General features: G+C 44.8%; 1 protein-coding gene across 2 annotated transcripts in view; it reads right to left on the bottom strand.

Moving 5' to 3' along the window:
- The window catches only part of iqsec3a (IQ motif and Sec7 domain ArfGEF 3a), a 107518-nt gene extending 91552 nt beyond the window's left edge, over nt 1-15966 (bottom strand). For both annotated transcript variants that reach the window (XM_030440735.1, XM_030440736.1), the window contains exon 1: nt 15096-15966. In XM_030440735.1, coding sequence (XP_030296595.1) covers nt 15096-15769 — 674 coding nt within the window. In that variant the 5' untranslated portion in view covers nt 15770-15966. The remainder of the gene's footprint in view (nt 1-15095) is intronic.
- Nucleotides 15967-16254: the final 288 nt, after the last annotated feature.

The following is a 16254-nucleotide window of genomic DNA, read 5'->3' as shown; positions in this document are numbered from 1 at the left end:
CCTTCCTTTAGATTCATCTTCACCATCTGTCCTTTTTTTCCCGCTTTGATCTCTGGCGTCTCACATTTTTTTCTTTCCCCCTATTATTTTTGCCATCAGTCTGCTCATTTTTACTATCACCTCCATCTCCGCCGCTCCAGAAAACAGCTTGCAAAAGCATTTTAGAACAGTTTTTGGTTTATGAGGGCGCCTTTTTAAAAATGCAACCGCTGTGCTGCGGAGATAGCAACGTACCCGACTGCGACCGCACAAAAGTCACCTCTCGTGCATCTGTTCGCGCCAGAAACACGACCCGGAGCTGCGATCACCTAATTAATCTCTGCACGACAATCTCCCCTTTCCCCCGTGTTCAAACACACGCTCACATTTCTTCTACATCAACGCAAATTCTCCTCATCTGATTTTAAAAAACGTGCACCTTCCTCTTGAACAGCGCTCACGCTTCTTTCCGATCGTCGTGGGCACCGAAGATTAAACTGAACTCACACGACCTGCTTTCTGATCTTCCACACCACTGACTCAGCTCCCCTCACGGTCTAAACTCCCATAATGCCACCTATAAAAAAAAAAAAATCTATAAGCTTTTATAAGCTCTTCCACACACTGGGTCTGTTTGAGGAGGAGTGTAATCTTCACACCATGGGTTTCATTGTATTTTGTTTTAACTTCTCGCGTCTAATGTGTTTGTCGATCGCGCCCCCCCCCCCCCCTCGCGTCGAATTCAGCTCCACTGTGTCAATAGCTCTCCGGCTGATTCAACTCGGCTCAAGACGGAAAAAAAAAGACCCTGTGCACAGCGGAGTGATACAATTTCAAGCATGGGACAGAGAGAGAGAGAGAGAGAGAGAGAGAGGAAGAGGGGGGAGGGGATCAAAGCTCGCAGTAATTGATGGATTAGTTTTCACAGACCATTTCCTCGGCGGTCGGGGGGGGAAAAATGGCTGTGAACATGTTCGCTCATTGAAATAGAATCATACTTAGTATTAGATGCTGCCACTGAAGGCCAAACCTGGTAAATACAAACACAGTCGACCTTGGAGGAAGCAAACATATTAACAACAGCGGTGCGGCTGAGGCGTCGCTGCTCGCTTTAAAGAAAGGGTTTTATTGTGTGTGTTTGCTGCCATTATTTCATTTCCATGTTTGTTTTGATGCAGCTGTTTAGAATGAATGAATTTCAGAGTCAAGGTCAAAGTCAAAGTAAGAGAAAAACCTATATTTTAACAGCCCGCTCTCACTTCAAACACTTCAAATACAGCATTTGGCTTATGCTATCATGTTTAATACCATTGGTAACCACTTCTGGAGGTGTCCATCTAGTGCAGAAGGGGTGGGTTGGATGGGTCATCACTTCAAACACTTCAAATACAGCATTTGGCTTATGCTATCATGTTTAATACCATTGGTAACCACTTCTGGAGGTGTCCATCTAGTGCAGAAGGGGTGGGTTGGATGGGTCATATCAGACTTTCCCCCTCAAGACCAGGGTTCCCATCCAGTCGGTGGCCTAAATATCTTGAGGTATGTTACATGGATAAGTTAACGTATGTACATAACTTAAGCTCCGCGAGTGACAGTCCATAAATGATGTACTTAAATCATTTACCTGACGTGAGGTGAGTCACTTGCAAAACATGTGCGTTACGGGACTGAATGCACTCATTTTAAGCCAAAGTATGATCGCTTTCTGAATCTAACCAAGTAGTTTTGCAGCCTAAATCTAGCCAAACATTTTCTTGTTTTAGCCTTACCAAGTATTGTTCTTTGCTAAACTTATGAATTTAGGAGATTAAAGCTAACCAACTACCTCTGGGGCTTAAACATAACAAAGTAGTTTTGGTGCCTCAACTTAACCAAGTAGTTTTTGTGCCTAAACCTAACTGTGTAGTTTAGGAGATTAAACCTAGCCATGTACCTCTGGGGCCTAAACCTAACCAAAACGCAACCACGTCATAGCATTAACAACAGTACAAAAGTCACAATATGTCATAAAATGTGAACTTTTTGTCCTTAAGTTATACTTTCCGAGTCTAACTGGACATGTTACTCATTATTGCTAACTTGCTGCAGAGCCCTTCACATGCAAGACTGAAGCTAGAGGGTTAGGGTGAGTGTCACATTGATATACTGATAGTAAGGTGGGTTAAAAATACTACACATCCTCTGCAAAGTAACGTATTCAAACTCAGCCGGTCGCGCATATTTCACGCCTAGAAAAAGGTTTTAAAGACGGAGAACAAGATGAGCCACATCAGCAAAGACATCATCACAATCCTTAGGACTGCTCATATACTGTATGCATTCCACAAGCCGGCTCCTCTCATGGCGGTATTACTACAAGCACTCTGATAATGTTAAATCAAAAAAAGACACTTGAATGTTTCTGTAATACTTCACTTCCATTTGGCAAATTGGCTGTCGCTGTAAGTGCTAGTTTATCACTGTGTTTTACAGGCTGAAAGTGTGTTAAGCTTTCTGGGAGGAATCAAATTTAAATGCATACCCACAGCTTCCCGGCGCTGTGTGCTTGTCGACATGAGGTTAAAATGACGCATCAAACGTGACTGTGCAGTGGATTATTAACTAAAACGTATATGAGCATTGCAGCCACACACCTCAGAATTCGGTCCTGAAAGCCTGTATCAGTTCCTTCACACACACACACACACACACACACACACACACACAGTGAATTAAAAAAAGCTTCCTTGAAAGGTCTACGTCAGCACGGGCCATCCCAAGCGGCTTAGCTCGCCTTCTGCAAGCGAAACCGAGAGAGCTGGAGACGGACGAGAGAGCAGGACCACTTCTTCCCCAAGAGGGAAGTAAACAATGGAGGAAGGAAAAACATTTTGTCCTTGTATTCAATCCTTTAAGAAAAAAAAAAAAGAAAAACTCCTGACGTTGGCAGTGCCAGGAAAGCTGCATCATTCGAGCTGTATTTACACTTTCCTCGTCTCTCGGTGGCCTACTTGATTCCCCCGAGGCACCCGAAGGCACATATGAAACCGTTTCACTGCTGCGTCACGTCTGTCTGAACACCTTTTGGGCATCACAGTTAAGGCTATCACATTTAAGCTGGTGGCAACTGAGCTATCAACAGCGTGTCGCTGATTTTTTTTTTTTATATTTTCAGCAGTGATACGAGTTCTGTGGAGACACTAAAATATCTCAAATATCAAACGTAAATGTCAAGTTTTGATATCATCTCCTGGAAATCAAAGGAAGTTCTTTCTAGGCTTTAACATTTTTACGCTCTTTTTCCACTCAAGTCCCAACCGTTGATCTCTCCTTCAATACGACTTAAAAGAGAATTTCTTTGACGAAGGAGGAAAACAAGCAGAGAAGACCGAAGGGGGAGGAACAGGACTGAGAGATCTATGTCAGCTGAAGACACTGAGCCTGATTCATCTCTACTGGACAACTTTGTGAGAATATGTTGTTCTTTAAGCAAATGGTTGCAGAATTATGACTGTGGTGATGGTCTTTTGTCTGAAAGAAATAGAACCAAAGAGTTAAAAATTTAAAAAATGTGATGTGAGCGGGACAGATACGCCGCAACGAAAAAGAGGTTAGCATGAACGCAGTGTCGAGCTGAATAAATGCCGTACAGAGACAGTTTCTGTCTCTGAATCGGTGGAAATGCTGATGCCAACTTCCACAATGTGTGCTGATTATGATTCTGCCTTTGACTGGAGGTGAAATATAAAGCCACAAAAATTTTACTAGGGAGAAAAATGGTGCAAAAGTTAAGTTTGTGAATCTCCGAATGGCTGGAGGTCTTTAACTCGACACTCTCGAGCCCACTGGGACTTGATGGCAGAATTTATCAGACAAGTCGAGGATGCAGGGTTAGAAAATGTATATATGTCAAGCTCTTGTGCGTTAGTCTCACAGACATTTTTTACGAGATGGAAATGTGTTGCCATCGTCTTCAAGGGAACACCAGAAATGGATGAATCTCAGAAAAAAAATCAAGTCGTGCATTTTCCCATGAAAGCAGAAGTTTTTCCTACTGTTTTCATCTGATTTCCAGCTGGTGCCTCCACTATTGAGCGGTTTTATCAGCTCATATCGAGCATCACGCTACGCTGTGCTGCCGCAGGGCCATCTGCCGAAGACTTGGCAGTGGGTCAAGTTTTTACAGATATTTTCCACGCTTCACGCTGACGCTTGACAGCTATCAAACTGACAGGGTTGTCATACATCAGCCGGGGCTCGGACTGATGAGGAGAATCCCATCAACCAGATCAGCGATAGCAGCTTTACATTCCGAGTTACACTATTTTTCATTTGCCCGTTTAAAGGAGACGGAACCTGAGCGCCTGTGACGGGTTCTGGAAAAATTGTGCGTGACAAGTAAAAGAACAAGGAAGACATGTGGGCGGACGATGTGGGATTCGTCATGACAGGAAACGAAAAAGCTTATTTTCACCACATCATCCACATACAGTAACTTCTTTACTTCACTTCCCACACGTATGACTCATCCAGTGTTCATGTCTTGCCCATGTTGCCTCTTCCCAGGGTGAAATCTCTGATGACATCACTGCCAGAGCCATTAGCTCCTCCCCCTGGCACTGTGTACCTGATGATGTAATCCTGGTAGGGGTTGACAGACGGGGCGTTGATGATGTAACCACCCAAGATGCTTTTTATGGTTATCTGAATGCGAAGACAATCTACTATGTGGAAAACCCAAACGCATTTTGCAGATGGTGCCCTCAACCAGGCATTTAATGCAAGGTAACAAAGCCTCCCCTATGGTATAACGACAGGTGAGCACACATGAGTAAGAATTTTTAGCAACAAAGGAAGGACAAGTAATTGGATTGGTGTGTCCACAGGTGTGAAAAATGGAAAATAAATGATCAGCTGTGGGTGTAAATTAGCGGCCAAATGGATGCATCCCCTGTTACTACAATAAAATCACAGTTGATCCTCGGTTGAGGCTTTTGTATGATGTGCTGAAATGACCAGGAAAGTCAATTGGACATGCCGTGCCTGTTCCGATCAGCTCTCCGATGCCTCGCGGCCTGAGGTGGATGGCTTTGAACATTACTCTGGGTCGTAAAGTTAACCATACTTGACATTTCCCAAGGGCAAGAGTGTGCCTGTGCACGGGTGTGTTTGTTGGAGTATACGATGTAACAGCGCACATGGAGATTAGGTTTGATAGAGAGCAACGGCCAACAACTGAACCCCAATAATACTCAGGTAAAGCAATACAAACCAACATTGCAGATGAAAAGCAATATGTTAACCTTAAACTTTAAATTATACATAAGCCTTGTTGTTGTTACACGAGTTAGGGATGAACAACTATATATTTTTATATCAAAACGGAAATAGATCCCTGTTCATAAAAGCCCAATAGCGTTGTCTTTTTATAACTTACATAAAAAAGCAGGTAGCCTGGCTGTTGTTTGATGTAAATAACGGACACCTGATGGACAGATGTGTCTGAATCCAAGCTAAACTGTCAAGCATCCTCCAGGATATTGTGCTGTGAAGGAGTCTTTTCCTTTCACTCTGTGGAGCTAACGTTGACGTTAGCTTGTACAGTTTGTTCCGTCTGTCTGTGAAGCTAACATTAATATTATTTCAAGCCGCTAAATTGTAGTCCTGTCTGTAAAACTAACATTTAAGTGAGCTCAAATTGCTAAAGTGCATATTCAGGGCTGTGAAGTAGTTTGTCCCATCTGTGAAAAGCTAAACAGCTAAAGTCAGTCTGTAAAGCCAACATTTAAGTTAGCTCAAGATGCCTAATTGCAGATTTGAGGCTGTGAAGCAGTTTGTTCTTTCATTCTTTGTAGCTAACGTTTTGTCACACTAAGCAGCTAAATTGTGTCCTGTCCATCTCTAAAGCTCACATTTAAGCTAGCTCACGCAGCCAAAGTGTGGTGTCATTCTGTGACGCAACTAAGCTCCAGTCTGTGAAGTCACGATGTTGTTGTTAGCTCAAGCAGCTATAAAGTGAAGTTTTCTGACATCAAGCGCTTATTTCAAAACATTGTCAAATCAGTCTTACCCGAAGTGATCAAAAAATACAGAGAAAAATACTATCTCAAAATGTTGCAGCCACTAACACAAGGCTAAAATTTAACCATTGTCGGACACAAATGCACACACACACACATACACACAAATGCACACTGGTACACATTGTCCAAAACAATTAGGATTGTCTGGTGAGGGATTTTCAGGGCTAAGCTCTCAGGAGGTGAAATCTCTGCGACAGATGGGTGGACTTTTTTTTTCCCACAACTGCACATGGTTCCTTCTCTCAAAGATCCCTTTTCCCTCAGCTACAGAGGTCATTAGCTTATACAGACCATTGAGAGTCGAGCCACCGCATCATCTGCCCTTGAGACATCCTCCCCCATCCTATAAGGACAAACACTGGAGCAGCACACATTTAAATAGTGCCTTGTTTTAAGACATCTGTTGGTGTTAGTCTATGGTCAACACGTTTGTTTAATTGCAACACAACATACGTTAGCATCCACTAACTGCCAGCTAATAGCACATTATGTGTTGAGATATTAAACTGGCTGCGATACATTACAGATCCACGAGGAGAGTGTGATATGAGGGTGTATCATCAAGTGCTACACTTATCACCTCCACATACTATCACCGTTTTCTTCCTTCCACAATGAAAAGCTGTGCCGTTATTAAACTGTATTGCTGGTGAGCAGCCGACAAAGTGGCCGGCTTCTTGGTAATAATGATAAAACTATGATCTGCAGAGAGTTTTGATTAGTTCGAATCAAATTGTCTGCTTATATTACGCCGTCAGATTGAGTGATGCCAGATGACAACGCTGATGTCTCTCCCATTTGCAGCCCCAACTCTGAAATATGGCCACTGCATACTAATGTCATACACACACACTCACTCTTGATTGCTCATTAGGCGTACTGTTCATTTGCATGAGGAAGAATCGAAATGCATCAGTCCTATGTGTGAATAATTTACCTCCAACCATGAAGGAGGCGACTCACCAGGCAGATAGCGTGAAATGACTAACAGCAACAACAACAACAAAAAAAACATATTCAAATTGAACGCACAGCCGTAATGTGGGAGCGCGGTATTTACATATAAAAGATGATGTCATCCGAAGGCATCTGGAAGTGTCAAGGGCGAGGATGACTCGTCTGTCTCTCAGTGAGACGGGCACGCTGCCTAAGTGACGGAGGACTGCCAGTCGGGAGCCATGTTTGAAAGGAAAGAAATCACGGTCGGGCCAAACTTCGTCACTTTGATTGAGCGGGCATCAAAGAGGCAGAGGACACGGAAAAGAAACTGCTTTGCATTTTAGCCAAGTTATGAGGAAAGTGGGGCAACATTTGGACTCGTCAGCCCTGTGGGGCTAATCAGTATTAAATTATTTAGTCCTCTGTCCTATTCTTTAATCTGTCTAATTATTTAGCCTGTCCGTCATTCTGTGTTTGTCGCGACAGTATTTACCTTTTCGCCACGTGCTCCATAATCTTCCCATCTGGTTTTGAGCAAGGCAGCCAAAAGATACCATCAATCATGAGCTGCTGGCTGGAAGTGACACTCCACGGAAAGACGATTTTGTTATTGTCTTTTTATTTATGCATGAAGACTGTAAAAGAGATAGTGTTTGCAAGGGATTCATAAGGATGTAGGTCAAGGATCTGTTCAGAATATAACAACATCATTTGTGACTTTCGATTAAGAGATTGTCTCGCGTTGTTCCAGAAGCCATTTGTTTGTTTACGTAAGACTTCTTAAGTTAGCTACTGTTGCTATCTGTTAGTGGAGTGGAGTCACTGAGAGAAGTCTCATCCTTTGGACTGTCGCTGTAAAATCAACCTTAGTCCTTCTCAAAGACAGTCCAGCGGCATTAAACAACTTAAACAAATCAACTACAGGATTGTATGGGCAACCGAGAGAGACGCGGAAGGGACCACTAGATGCACAGCCAACCAAGCTAACTAGCTAACAGCAGCCACAGTTAGCAGCACATGGCTGTTACTCTGGTGACCCCTATTTGTTTTGAGTATGACATCCGCTGCTCAATTCTTACATATTGCATCTTTAATCAATTCTGTGGGCATAATCCTAAATTGTCTTCCTGTTCTTCTGGCCAAAGTCCTTCGAAATACACACTCAGGTTACTGGAAGTTTAAACCATTTGCAAACAAACTGTGTCGTTCAAACTCATTTATTTATACTGTGTTCCGAGCAATGGGTGCACGGTGACTAAATTGGATCCCACCAATGCCTTAGAGGTGCACAAAAACCCAGAGCTGAGCAAGTTATGTCCTTGATTACCATAAACCCACCACATAAATAAAAAAAGACAGAAAACGATCCCATATATCCCCCTACAACAGTGCCTCTCTTGTCCTTTTAAGACCAAACACAATCCTGAACACACACACATGCACACACACATGAACACACACACACACAGCTGGATTACTGACAACTGGGACTGTCTTTGCTCAACTTGCGCATGAAAACAGCTAATATTCTACGAGGGAGTCAGGAATCACCCGGCAGCTACGTCCTCCGAGAAATGAAGCAATTTAAAAGCACTACGCACCAAATGTGATATTCATGATTTGGATTCCAGCAGCAGCCGAGCCGAGCCATCCTGTCATAACTGAGCAGACGTGACTCCCATTCAGACCGAGGGGAGGGGAAGCGAAGTGAAGAGCGGGGAGGAGGTTCCAACTCTCCACTAATGGTGGCAGGAAGGGAATGAAAGGAGGTCAGAGAGAGAGCAAGAGAATATAGTGGGAGCTGATATGTCCATTTTAACTCCTTGCAATCATCATCCACCCGTTCTCATTCTCCTCTCTTAATCCACCCGACTGTTTTCAGAGACAAATATGCAGAGAAGCAGTGGTGACACTTTTCCTTCAGGCTGCAGAGACAGGAAACCATTATTGCTACTGAGCTACACTGATTGTTTCTGTTTTCATGCCACTGAAACATGTTCCACCACATGTAAAGCCTTGTTTGACATGTAAAATATCAGTGGCCTTGAAACTATAGTTACAGCTGTGCAAACCACTATCTTTATATATATATTTTTGCGTGTTTTAGCATCTTTCAGCTCAATGTTTTGGTTTTCTGGCCCTCAACTTTTCGTGGCAACTTTTTCACTCTTGTGACTCTCATTAGCTTAATTTCCATTAGCAGACAGATTTCCTAACCCTAACCCAAAATATAAAGGCTTTCACATGCAATAACTCTCTTACCAACACCTGAGGGTTTGACTAATACCTGGAGCAATCATTACAAACCCATAAGGTTCTTGTGTCATGTTCATTGCTCCAGTAAATAGAAGTAACCATAGACATGACTTTCCAGCTAGTGATAAACTAGTCCATTAGCTCACTGAACCATTTGGCTCAGTCAGTAGCCTTAAAGCTAACGTGATGCTAGCAAGAATTAAAGTCAATAGCTTTGTGTACAGTCATCAAACAGTAAATATAACTTGGCAGGATGTCCAACAACAAAATTAGCTAGTTTTGGTTTTAATACCTGGTTAAGTTGAGCCAACCTATTGGTTAGGATAGAGAAACATGATTTAATTTGTTAAAATAACTGATGGGGTAAGGTTAGAAACGATGGCTGTCATGGTTAAACAAACCAAAGTTGACTTTTCGTAAGAGATGAGACACAAACTGTGTGTAAAGAGATTTATACTGAGATAAAAGGTAGTTTGACTTCAAGATGAGGATGTATCACCTGGAGAATAAGGCTTGAGTGGCACCGAGGGGTTAGCTTAGCTGGTTGAGCCTGTGCGGGCGAACGCTCGTGGCTCCTTGATCTAAGAGCATAAGAACAAGGAGAGACAGCAGCATCCAGCAGGCGCTCAGCAGGGTCACTCCGTAATATATGTATGTGTGAGAGCTCCTGTGTGTGCTGAACTCCCCTTCTCTAAGCGCTATCTGTACATCCCAGTTTGTCCCCGAAAGAGACCGGGGAGGTGGCATATGAGATGGCACACAGTCGGTGGCGCTTCGGCTGACACGAGGCCAACGGGATGAAAACCAGGGCATGGCGGGCGCAGGGGAGAGTCACAGCCAAATGCGGAAACAACATGCTGCCAGGTGGCATGTGGCATGTTGGGAGGTTTGTGTGTGAGAGCGAGAGCTTAATATATCTGCGGTGGGAGTGTGTGGGAGGCAGCAGAGAACCACCTGGAGCTATATGAGAACCCTGGGAGTTCCACCTCGGGCAATAGGATTGACATGCACGAGTCCTCCATGCTCCCCACCGCCCCCTCGCCCAGTCCTGTTGTCACTCTACTCGACTCCCGCCTGAACACCTGCTTGTTTTAACACACTACTTTGTAGCCCAGAGAACCAAAGGATAGGGTGGACGTTGGAGGTGGGTTAAGTGGTGGGATAGCCTGACGGGGGGAAAAGAATGTGACTGAGTACTGGTGGAGACTGCGGTCGGCTACTGAGGCATCGGCTGCTGATTACGGGGGAAGGAGAATACAGAGGTGGGGAGGGGATGGCGGCAGAGAAGAAGAGGAAGAGGAAGAAGAAATGCGTTTAGAGGAAGGAGAGCAGAGACGAGGTAAGTCAAGGAGAGAGAGGCAATAATGAGGTAGGGGGGGTACAAAGGTATCATTTAGCACCAACGATCGAGAGAAAATGAGAATCCGAACAATGGAAGCCGAGAGTGGGAGGCGCAGTTGACAGAGAGCGGAGGAAGAAAAGACGAGTAGACGGGATTGCTGAAGGCTTCCCTCTCATCACACGAGCCCCCCCGAAGAATCCTCCTCAGACTGAGCAACACAACTGCAACACTCTCTCCCGTCTGAGAAGTTTGAGCTCGTGTACCAGAGAAGCAACTTTTTTTTTTAACCACAATTTACTGTTTCGAAAACGCTGAAGGCTGCCTCGATTTGCATTCTTCAAATTATGCCACTGGAAGAGGCGCGGAATGCGTGATGTGAGCAAGCGAGCGAGCATTTAATTTTTCATTTAAAAGCTCTGCAAATGGATTCTCTGCCTCCTTTCAATCATGTAAATACATAGATGAGCCGGGGGAATGATGGTTATGTTGGAAATCCAGTACATCCCAGTATTAAGGAGATTAATTGTTTACTCGCTTCCTTGTTTTGCTCACTTCACCAATAAAACACAAGAACCTATCCGCGATATTATTCCTAGCCCTCTGATCTTGCACGGATTATGGACAGTTATTTTCTTGCGAGAGCTAGCAGTGTGCTACAGGCCTGTCATCCCTTTTCTTAAAGAGATTTTAGGGGAAATAAATGATGTGGTAACACAGCCTGTCAAACCTTAAACTGGATAACAGACAGGATTATACCTCTGCCCGTCAATATCAAATGATGGAAGGACGACCTGAAGAGGTGGCCTCGGATAACGGCCAGTAGCACGTTAAGCTAATTCTGTTGTAACGAAAGGGAAAAGGCTGACCAATCTGAAAAGTTCTGAAGCTTATCGTTGTTTCCATAGAAATCAAGTCAGGCATATTTTATCAAAAGGACAGGGAACAGATACTTATCTGTATCCAAGTAGAGGTCTAAGTGCTGCATCGCTCAGCTAACGCTAAGCTAACATAGTTTCTACTAATTGAGGCCATTTCTTCAGGTTGTCCGATTTCTCGAAAGTAGAGGGCAGCGGTATGATCACATTATCTCAGTCTGAAGAAACCATTTGGGAAATAATGCCCTGTTGCTGAGAGTTGGATGAGATCAATACCAATTTCACGTGAGCTAAGTATGAAGGAGCCAAAAAAAAAGAAAAGAAAAAAAAAGTATGAAGGAGCTGCTAGGTTAGCTTAGCTGGAAATGGTGAAACATCTTGATTGGCTCTGTCCACAGGTAACAAAATCTACCTCTAAAGTTGGCTATTTACTTGTTTAATACATACAAAAACAAACAGAACTTGTACTGAATACGTCATAATTAACCCTGCAAACTTACTTGGTTTGTTACGACTTATTCATGCCACTTCTTAAGGTTGTCCTACGGTAGTAACCTGGCTGCTAGCGTTAATATGAATAGCTGCAAGGCCATCTTAGCTGGAAAAGGGGAAGAGCTAGCTCCGTTCTAACCACAGGCAATAAAATCTACCTATCAAAGCCTCTAAAGTTCACTAATTAACCCATTAGAACGTTACTGTACAAACAAATTTTCTTTGTACAAAACTTCTTACTTGGTTTCTGTCTGGATTTAGCAAAGTTAGCCGGCTGCTAGCTGTAGCTTCGTATTTACTGTAACACAGACGTAAGGTTGTAGCATTTATCTTCTCATTTAAGTGTGGGTTAAAGAAAGCTAGTAGTCAAACATTCCTTCAATAGTGACCGACTGTGATGCTGCATCAATTATTAGCATAATAGCTGTAGCATACGGGCGCCAACCCTTGAAGACTGGTTTGGTAACGGGAGTGAGTACAAGTCGCGCCCGTGAATTCAATCATAAAGTATCACGACTGGTTTGAAGTACAGTGGATAAATATGCAGACACAAAAGCACACAACGCTCATTAGTACGTTTCGGACACTTCCCCTGTCATCCACCCGCTAATGGAAACGCATCGCTTCTCTGACAGCGCGGCGCTACACCATCTTGTCCAGCCACGATCAACGTTACAAGTGAAAAATACAAGGCGTCTTCGCGTCTCCTGCCTTTCATGTACCACTGCTTTTACATCAAGGATAACATGGTGTACAGTGTGTCCTCTCCCTCCAGTTGTCCTCCTCTCTCTCATCACTTTGCAAAACTGTCAGCGCTGCACGGTTGGTAAATCACGAATGAGCCCACGTATTGAATCCCCCCTCAACAGCTCATATCTTTCTGGGTATTGCATGTGTTTGCCTGTCCGTGTGAATCTCCATCCAAACAGTTAGCTTCCACGTATACGATTTCCTGACCTGTGCTCTTTAGGAATTATGTCTTAATGGCACCATAAATCAATCTGGATTAACAAACACAATGCAGATGCAGCCGAGTGGAACAGATGGGGCTCAGTGCGCTGCGTCGTGTGTGTGTATGTGTGTGTGTCACCGTATGCATGTGTGCGTTTCCGGCTGAGGCAAATTCATGTGACCTTGATACGGTCCTGGCGAGGCAAAGAGGAGTCAGTGCTCAGGACGGCGCAGACAAGAAGTAGATTTCTTGTTTACATCGTTCTACGTCGTTGAATCAGAGCGGATGTAGCGTGAGGTTTTTGAAACTGATGCCGTGGATGCTTGTGTGTGGCAGGTTCTTTGTGTGTAAATGAATGCAGCAGAGTGCAATCGTGGAGAACAACCTGATGCAGTCTGCTAATACGCCGCAACTCCCTGGAAGAGTTTAGTTTTTTCCAGCCAAAGTATCAAGTATTTCAAATGTGTTAGTTCAGACCAATGTAGATATGATTTCACTTTGACGTTTAAGGGTCTTTTTTCTTTCAATCGGTGTAAAAAAACAAACAAATAAAGCCATTATATCTACTCTGAAGACAATAAAATATGACTGTAGTCAATTTTAAAAGTTAATGGTGATTAAATTCAGTAAGGAGGCTCACTAAGGACATTTCTTTAAACCTTTTTATAAGTTTAATTTTAGGAACATCCGTAGATATACGTGAATGCTTACATCACAATTATAAAGCGAAACTCTGATGTTTGAGAAATGGTTCTTCTATCTACCCGTATATTCTCTATACTGCCGACAGTATCAATCACTTTCTCAAGTAATGGATTAATCGTTTGGCCTAAAAAATGCTGTAATAATCCAAGTTCCTGTCTTCAGTTAGCTTGTTGTGTCCATTCAACAGCCCTGAACCTCAAAACTGTTTGTCAGTGTCACATAAGATGAAGAAAATAAGCAAAATTGAGGAACTAGAACTCGGGATCATCTGATGTTTCTGCTCAAAAAGTGGCTCTTTTAAGAAAATAGTTTCTGATTACACACTTTCAATCCTTCAGTCCACGAATCCTCTCAGTGCTACATTTCTTTTTGCGTTAAAAAAACGGTCCTAACTCTGTTTAAACACCACCGACTCACGACACATCTCCCCGAAAAGTCGACTCAAACTTATCAGGGCTCATTAGTGACTCTGTCAAAGGCTTTAAGAGTGTGTTTATACCCATAATACCTCTCTGTCTGTCCTTTAATTCCCCCCTGATACGTTCCTCTCGGCGGAACGTCTTTCAGCTTGTGCCTTAATGAGGAACAAGCTGTTACAGTTCTCTGCAGTCGAACCCTTTTCAATCGTAGGTGTTTATTTTTATACAGAAGTGCTGACAAGTCTGTGATGCGGCTTTAGGAGTTGGGTGTTTTGCTTAGTTTTGGAAGAAAAGCGTGTCTAAAATTGTCACCACGCTCTCCTGGCACCTGTGAAAACGCTTCCTCAGCCAAGCCTTTAAAAAAAGAAAAACTCTTTTATCGAGTGCATCGTTTAACCAAGGCCTCTGTTCCCACAAACCCTCTTCATCCCAAGTGTTTAGACAGTCTACCTTGGTGCAGAATTAATAAACCACCAGCGTTGGAAACGCCGGCCTGGCACCCACCCTCCCCAGAAATCAATATCCATTAAGCATGTCATTGATTTAACCGGGCAACAACCCAGTGAATAATGTGAAAATACAGGGGGAGCCTGAATTACCTGTCAGAAAATTAAGCCCCGGCTTGTCAGGAGGATGTGGAGTTAATCAAAGGCGAATCATGGTTCTTACCATTTACACCAACCCCCTTTTTAAACCTGGATTGTGGTGTTTCATAATTAAAAAATGAAGTGTCAGCTCGGGTGGCAGCAGGTCATGGCATCACATCTGACAGCCCCCCCCCCCCCCCACCCCCGAGGGTGTCACATTGTTTTCTATCCAAACACATTTGCTATAATTAGACAGAAGAGGAGAAAAACAAAAAAAGTACACAGCGAAAATATGCATCTTATTAGGGTCAGTGAACGCAACTCTGTGGAAGATGGAGCCGGTGGCATGTGAGGGGAAAAAAAAAACAAACTGAGCACTTTTTTCCCAGCAATTTTATCAAGAAAGGACGCGCTGGAGGAACATTTGTGTGTTTCTGATTCATGATTTTCCGGTGAAGGTGGAGATTGTTTTGGAGCTACTTACTCCGCTTTCCTGGCCAACCCCACCGAGCGGCACAGCGCGGTGGGAGTCTGCGGGACCAGAGACTTGCAGCAGGGGCTCCTCTTGTCCTCCTCGGCGGAGTCCGGGCTCGCTTGGCTCGCTTTGGGCGACTGCGGCGAGGTGGGGACGAGCTGCAGCTGCTGCGGGTGGTGGGAGGACGGAGCAGGAGGGGTCTGGTGGTGGTGCTGCTGCTGCTGCTGCTGAGGCTGGGCCGATAGACCGGGAATCTGCTGCTGCTGCTGTTGATGCTGATGCTGCTGCTGAGGTGGAGGAGGAGGCTGCTGCTGCTGCTGCTGCGCCTGATGCTGCTGCTGCTGCTGCTGCGCCTGCTGGCCGAGGTGAGCCGCGGCTTTGTTGCTCCCCGGGTGCTGATGGAGGTGGGCCGGCGCCTGGGGACTGGCGCTGCGGTGAGTCGGGTGGTGGTGGTGGTGGGGGTGGTGGTGGTGAGTGTGTGGCGGCGGCGGAGCGGGCTGCTGGACGTACTGGTGGGGGTCCCGCAGCTGTCGGTTCTCCCCGATCAGGTCCTCCACCTTTCGCTCGAGCTCGTCGATGCGCTGGCGCTGCGTCTGGATCAGGCTCTGCTGGTTCTGGACGATGGTGGTGAGCTCCTTCAGGTAAAGAACGGCTTTCATTGGATTATCCAGCAGGCTCTCCATCACTGACGGTGGCTGTGGCCGTGTGCCCGGCGGGGGTGACTTCTCCTTCAGCTGGTTTTTCTGGCGCTGCAAAAGCCGTCGACGAGGCCTCTGAACACGGTGCGTAACCGGGATGATCTGGCGGCCGTCTGACGCCTGTACGCTCTGCTGGGGCTGGGTAGTCTCTCTCTCTCTCTCTCTCTCTCTCTCTCTCTCTCTCTCAGAAATGGTGCTGATGCAGGAGGTGGGGTTGGGGGTGGGGTTGTGGAGGGGGATCAGCATCAGTGTGCGGAGGCGGAGCTGTAGTGGACCAGTGATGTCAACACGCAGGGGGAAAGAGTGAGGCTGGTGTGCACGTTGGTACATGTTTAATCCACAGTTGTGCATCTCACAGAACAAAGTGTTCCGGCCCAGGAGCTTCTAATCTCGTCCGACTCGCCTCTGAATGTGTCCTTGCTCGACACAGATGAGTTCAGGTCACCAAACTGTCTTTCGCGAGAGGTCGA

Source organism: Sparus aurata, chromosome 14 (assembly GCF_900880675.1).
Source record: "Sparus aurata chromosome 14, fSpaAur1.1, whole genome shotgun sequence".
Taxonomy (NCBI): Eukaryota; Metazoa; Chordata; class Actinopteri; order Spariformes; family Sparidae; genus Sparus; species Sparus aurata.
This window is presented reverse-complemented; position numbering and strand designations above follow the sequence as displayed.